The sequence below is a fragment of the Nicotiana attenuata genome, unplaced genomic scaffold, assembly GCF_001879085.1.
Source record: "Nicotiana attenuata strain UT unplaced genomic scaffold, NIATTr2, whole genome shotgun sequence".
NCBI lineage: Eukaryota > Viridiplantae > Streptophyta > Magnoliopsida > Solanales > Solanaceae > Nicotiana > Nicotiana attenuata.
Window position 1 is genome coordinate 53196 of NW_017674844.1, and position 7388 is coordinate 60583.

The 7388-nt window shown below is 35.0% G+C and overlaps 1 protein-coding gene across 1 annotated transcript; it reads right to left on the bottom strand.

The window, feature by feature from the left end:
- Positions 1-1059: 1059 nt before the first annotated feature.
- Positions 1060-2905, bottom strand: LOC109219342 (aldehyde oxidase GLOX-like). Its single transcript, XM_019383779.1, has one exon. It carries the CDS (start codon positions 2891-2893, stop codon positions 1124-1126), a length of 1770 nt encoding a protein of 589 aa, XP_019239324.1. The 5' UTR covers positions 2894-2905; the 3' UTR covers positions 1060-1123.
- Between the last annotated feature and the right edge of the window lie 4483 nt (positions 2906-7388).

The following is a 7388-nucleotide window of genomic DNA, read 5'->3' on the forward strand; positions in this document are numbered from 1 at the left end:
TCCCTTCCGGGTCTATCCGATGTCAATTGCAGTTGTTGTTCCCAGTACTAGTTGTTACTCGATTTACTTTCTACCCGTCTTCGGTTGCACGTGTCACGCTACCATTCGATCATTTAATGTAAACTAAATTTACCCAATACATAGGGACTTAGTCACTCTTATCCATCTATATCCTATTTGTCCCTAAACCTATATTAAAGCCTAGTAAAGTTTTACATGATCCGGGCATGAAGTCTCCTACATAAGTAAAAAAATCAAATTATAGTCAAGCTTATAACAATTTCTGATAACATGAGGTACTTCTTTGTTGAGAGTTAGAATTTTCTATCTATGCCCTTCCTTATTCAATACGATATATACTGTGGTCATCTCTCATCATTCGTAATACACACTTGGGATTAGATAATAACGTTTTAATAGGTGAACATAAGTATGGTTAAAAGTTGTTACATTTGTGAGTTGGTCTTAGTTGAATTTTCTGCCTAAAGTTCTCATGATTTTGCATAAAAGTATTTTACCTATGTTATTTGTTTCCTTTGCTCGAGGATGAACAAATATTTAAGTGTGGGAAATTTGACGCACAAAAATTGTTCATATATTTTACACAGTTAAAAAATATATATTTTTATAAAAATAAATAAATACTATTTTCAAGTCTCATATTTTCTAACAAGTATTGAAAGAAGAAGAATTACCGGAAGACAAAAATATGGAACACTAGAGGAAAAATAATGGAATGAAGAAAAGGAAAGAAAAAAGCCCTATGCATCTGCAAGACACGACAAAGAATTGAGACGAGGAAAAGAAATGAAGCTGCAAATACATTGAGAAGAAGAGGAGCTAGATACCAAAAGATGTAATTTTTGTAACCTCAATATAAGCTGCTTGCTCCAATTTACTGCCATTTTTGCATTCTCTGTTATCCAGAATTCTACTGGTCACCCATTTCCGTACCAATTTTCACATAAAAAGATCAAAATATAATACAAGGAATAAGAGCAGAAACATTCAGCCATTCCACTGAATAAAACTTACCACTGCATACAATCACTTTTTCTTTTTCAACTATCCCAAAAAATTTATTCCAACTGCCTACCTAGCAAAATTCACATTTCTACAGTGCTCACTGTATCCTTACCCAAACACATTGACCAGGAACATTTTGATGAACAACAAAAATCATATAATATCCTGGAGGTGCAATATTACGTGATGGGGGTGCAACCACCGTAACTTTATACGCAAACATAGAGAGCTGTTCAATTTCCAAAATGTCCAAAACCAGTAACCTCTGATTCATCCCGAATGAGTGTGTAGTAAATGAGGGTGCAATCATGCTTACCATGAGCTCTTCCTCAGGCTGGTAAAACCCCAAAGTGAAGGTGATGGAGAATTGCTGACCATAAGATAGGAAACCACTGATTTGTCCCTCGACGGCTAGGATTGAAGGGCGTAGATAAGAGTTTTGTGGGGCTAAATATGGTGGCGAAAATGCTTCTAAGCTCAACTCTGTAGGGTACCTTACGCCTGTGAAATTGTACCTTACGTGTGGATTACTTCCACCTACTAATATTCTGCCATCTAGCAATAAGGTAGCTGATGAGTGGTACATTCTTGGAATTGTACTAGGGTTGAGAACACTGAATCTCTTACTCGGGTCGGGTTCGTTTGGGCTGTAAAGAACCGGGTTCAGTACCGGGTCATATGCATTCTCCCACCCAGCTGTTCCTTTTGATGCCCCATTCAGTATGATCACATCTCCAGTGGGTAACAACAGCATATCGGGCATGACCCGACCCATAGGCATATCCTCCATGACCCATTTAGGATCTGGATCCGTCAGCCTCATCCGCCCACACGTGCTCGAAGCCCGCACGAACACACCCTTCTGCGCTTTAATATACGCGCCACCCGACGCGCCGCCGCAAATCATCACCTCCACCACTGGATTCTGAGCTGAGTCGCCGGCACTTAAACGTAACGGCAGCATTACCGACGACCCAGTCGCCGGATAACTCCTTTTTTCACCGGGAATCATCGGAAACTCCTTCACAATCTTGTTCTTCACATAATCCAATACTACAGACCTTTGGTTTGCAAACATATAAAGATTCCCGTCGGGTAAAATGTACAAGAATGGATAAAGATTGTTCTCTTCTTTAAAGTCAGTAGTTTCCCTCAAGAATTGTAAATAAAAAACACCATCATTATTATTCACATTCTTGGGAAAAAATTCGTAGCTAAAAGCTCTTCTTCCACCAACAATAATCACACGTCCATCTGGTAATATATGATCAGAAGCATACCATCTTTGGACAGTTAAATTCTGCGGTAATTCAGTCCAATCACAGTCGTCAACGTCATCACACGGTGAAAATAAACGTATTTTATGGTCGCCGGCATGGTATCCACCGGTTTGAATAAGTGTGCCGTCAGAATTAACGGCGCCGGAGGAACACCAAACGTCCGTTTGAACCATAAGAGGACGAAAAGTGTTTGATGAAACGTCGTAAAGGAGAGAATGAGCAGTGCAGTCAACATCAAGGGCCTCGTCGTTATAGCGGCATTTGCCGTCGGGAAGGGAGAGATTAGAAGGGCCGAAGTCGGTTCGGTCAAAGATGACGACTTTGTTGTTGTAGAGAAGTTGCATGTGCATGGCGGAGACGCCGATTGATTCTTGTAAAGTAACCCATTCACCGCCACTTTCAGTTGATGTGAAAAAAGATGGACGAAAAATAGTGGGAAGCTGCTGTGAACTTTGGCTATGGCGGCGCTGTTTTTGGCGGCGGCTATGGTGGTGAGATAACGATGATGATGATGGTGAAGGGAAAAGGGAGAAAAGAATCAAGATTGTGAAGAGCAAACAAAAAGATTGAATCTTGATCAATGCCATTGAATTATTGGTTTATTTTGTGATTAAAAAATGGAAGAAAAAATTAGGATGATGGTGTAATGATAGTATGAAGAAGAACGCAAATTAAAGCTGGCAGTATATTCATCAGCAGATGTATCGCGAATTAATTTCAGTTACTAAATAGATGGAGGAATAGTCGCTAAGAAAGTTCTTATACTACAAGGTCTTTCTTTGAAAAAATTTCATTTCTCTTTCCTTTTCTTTAAATTTCATAAATATTTTCTGTTTCATCCATTTTCCTTTAAATGATATTCCTTATTTAATTAATTCAGTAACTAAATAGATGGAGGGATAGGCCCAAAAAAAATCGTTTCTCTTTTATTTATTTTTTCCCCGTAAATGTTTGGCTCATACAATTTTGTAACATATTCATCATCGGTGTTCAATTTCCTTTTTTGGTGGTTAAAGTTTGTTCCACAAGGATAGACATGACCATTGTCTAAATAGAGTTTATGTTTTACTGACTGATTATGTAAATAGATATGCTATACATAGAGCTGTCAAAACGTTCAGCTCAAGCTTCGCGGGCTTTTCAATTTGGTGGGCTAGGACGGGCCGGCCCGTCACATGAACGGGTCTTAAAATGGCCAGTCCAACCCAGCCCTAAGAGGGCCGCGGCTAGGGCGGGCCGGTCCTTTTTTTTTTAGAAAAAAAGAATTTCTCTAAATCCTTAAATATTTTTTTGTTATATAGTCGATTAATCATGTAAATAACCTCTTTTTACTTAGAGCGTAAAAAAAAATTTGATATTTGACGAGGAATCTCGTAATTGAAATGCAAATTCTCTATATTTCTAACTCTTCTTTTTTAAAGTTACATGAATATTTTCTTAATGTTTTTCTTTCATTTTCCTCAGATTCATGATTGCTTCAATAAGTTTAAACGCTGAGGTTTTTTTAATTTAGGATTAATATCATTTGCTGATTTCATCATTATAGTCCATAAAATTTTTAAAATTCCTGAAATTTGCTAGTGGTAAATTTTTTTTGTTTATTTAAAATTGATCTTTTTCTATACTAAAGAGCAGTTTAAATATTAATAGTATATTAAGGTAATCCAAACTGATCATTGGCCACTTAAAGTAATATTTTCTTTTGAAAAATCATTATTATTGGACAACAAAAAAATTTCAAGTTCGTTATTAATCAAGCGAAAGAAAAACTAATTTTGTCATATTACATGCATGTCAAAAATCTAAATTCTAGTTGATATGGAAGGGTAAATGAGCAATCTAGGGTTGGGGAATGAGGATTATAGTTAATAGTTTTTTTAATTTTTACTTTTTTAAATATTAAATATTTTATAGTTAATTAATTTGTTAATTTTTAGTCCACGAGCCGGCCCAGACCCAACCTCGGTCAAGCCTCAAGGGCTTGCGGGCTGACTTGGGCCGGGCTTATAACCCTTAATTATAAATGGGCACAAATAATCCTAGCCCAACCCTACCCAAATAGCGGGCTGGGTTGGGCTGGCCTCACAGGCTAAGCCCATTTTGACGGCTCTAGCTTTACAACCTCGCTTATAAGGTAATTATAAGGTGTCAATTTGGATATAACCATAGTTAGCTCATCTAAAGATTAGCCAGTTGGGGCAATTAATTAACCAAATTGATCTATAAGAAAACTTATAAAATATTGAAACTAATTATTTTTTGGGTTGGTTAGTTAGTTAATATAGTCACTACAAATAAAAGAAATTTGTTTGATAGTAGATTTTGTAATTAAACTTATAAACAAACAAACAAAATGAGTCGTTATACAAAATTTTGAGTTAGTTATCGTAAATTATGGCTTATCGTAACCCAAATTAATCTGCCAATCTTGATCCAAGCAAATTTTAAAGGGGTTTTGACAAAGTTACCCACAAAAACAAAACTATTTATTCTTGTCTACCCATTTGTTTTTCTACCCATAAACTAATTACATTTCCTACCCATAGTAGGTTTTGTGGGGATTTTTCTCTTTATTCTCCAAATCTTTTTTATTTCTATGCTTCTTTTCTTTTCTTTTTCTTTTCTCCTTTTCTTTTTTCTCGTTTTCTTCTTATTTTTTTCTTTTTTCCTATTCTAATTTCATTTAGCTTCTTTTTTTTTATTCTTTTTCTCTTCATAATCTAATTTCATATACTATTTTCACTATTTTTTATTATTCTTTTTTTTATACATATATTATTACTAGAGAAAAATCAAATTGTGTACCAATTAAATGTAGCTAATACAACAAAAAAAATATTAACTAACATTTGATACCAGTATAGTATATAGTTATACCAACAGGGTATACAATTGTACGTAAAGAGTTAAAAAAAGTTTAATTCAATTATTAAACTGAAATAATATCAATTGTCAATAAAAATTTTAAAAAATTCTAAAAGGATCTAATTGTAAGAGTATACCGTTACATTATATAGCATACTATAATTTTATTTTATTTTTGCATTTTCACTTTGCTGCTCACGCTAGGTAAAAGCTTAAAACAAATTAAAAGGAAAAAGGCAAGTGAATTTACGGGTAATAAGTATACTATTATAGTATATTGTATACTTTTACAGCATATTGTTACAATATCTTGCATATTATTACAGTATACCATAACAATATATTTGTATACTATAATGGTATACTGTTGTAGTATAACTATATACTCCTATAGTATATTAGTATACTGTAGCGGTATACTATTAGGTAACAGTGTTTTTCTTCGATTATTACTATAGTTGTGTTCTTCTTTGATTTTCAACTAAAAATTTCGATCTCAATCACCTCAAATCAGCTCTAAGTCACGACCAAACTGACTCAACATTTAGTTACAGTTGCCAATCGATATTTTAATCATGCCAGTCAAAATCTAATCAAACAATTACAAACTCGACAAATGCAATTTATGATTTTCAAGTTTCAAGGTCTTTCAATGGTTGATCTAATTTTTCTTACAATAAATCACTATGAACTTCTCAAAAGATATTAGAAATAATTATTTGTAACACTGCACGTACAAAATAGTTATTTTACTTATCATTAAACCATATCAAATTTCACTTATTAAAATCACAATAAAAAACTGTGCAGTGACTCGAACAAACACAAACACTACGAGAAAATATGAGATATGTAAGACGGAGATAGTATTTTGTTGCTGGAAAAAGAAACAGGAAGAAGGGAAAGGGGAAAGGGAAGCTTTAAGGAGTAGAGAGGTTGGTAAGGCAATTGAGAAATGTGTGGACGAGTAATAATTTTGGTTGACTTAGGTAGGTATAGTAATTACTATTAAAATGGGTAAAACTGAGTTATTATTTTGGGTTAGTGGGTAGTTAGAGTAGTTTCCTCAATTTTAAACAGATTATGACCCAATAAAGTTGCATTCAAATCCACACACTAACATTAGTGCTTTAATCCACCTCTATAAAGTTAACAGTCAGAAGCGAGCAGGACCCGGAGATAAGCACATAGCTAGATGGGAAGCAGAGATGAGAAATCAGAGGAGGAAAGAATGACGGTAAAAAGAGGGTGAAGAGTAATTTGAAATAATAAAATTTATTTTTAAAAAGTATAAAATATTTCAAATCTAAAGAGCTTTTAAACCCAAAAGTATAAGTAGGGATTGAGTTTCTTTAGGTTTAAAGCACTTGGCGTAACAATACTTTTGATATATTTTATATTTAGGGAATCTTAAATGTCTCAAATAAGTCACAACTTATCAATCTCTAACCATTAATCATACACTTACCAAAACTAGCCAATCACATATAAAAATTAAAAACTCAAATAAATAAGGTTCTTTCTCTCCAAGAATCACACTAGGGGTGGGCATATATCGGGTAAAACCGATAACCCGAACCGCTAATTACTTATTGGGTTATTTTGTTAACGGTTCAGTAACGGGTAAAAAAAAATTTTTTATTGGGTTATCGGTTCGGGCTCGGTTTAGCAATTATGTTATTGGGTAAAGCGATAACCCAATAAGGGTTTACTAATTTACTAGTTTACCCTTAAGTATATACATACTAGGGTTTCATATACATGGTTCAATTTCTCTTTCTCAGTTCTTTCTCCGCCTCACTCCCTGTCACCCTCACCCTCAGTCCTCAGTCCTTACTCCTCACCAGTTCTCCGCCAGTCCGCCACCGGCCACACGGCTCAAGCCCTCACCTGTTCTCCGCCTCACGGCTCACGCCCCCACGGCTGAGCCCGTCAAGACTCAGTTTTCTATTATCTTTTTCCGGCAGAGCATTGCACTAAGGTCAGTGTTTCATATCCCATTTCTGAATTCGTCTTAGTTTGGTATCAGATTTTGGTTTTAGTTGCTGGTTTGCTACCAAATCCTGAAGTGGCAATGGATTCTCTAGCTCTTTGGTGAGTGAGATATCTTGTTGTAAATTAGTTACCTCTGCATTGTGTTCCATTTGGGTTAATGTGTAGTTGATGATCATAGAATTTGCTAATACTCGATATGTTACTGTCACAACTTTGTTTTTC

What these genes read in the sequence shown, in the direction of transcription:
- LOC109219342 (XM_019383779.1), bottom strand. Translation starts at nt 2,893, where the DNA reads ATGGCATTGATCAAGATTCAATCTTTTTGTTTGCTCTTCACAATCTTG.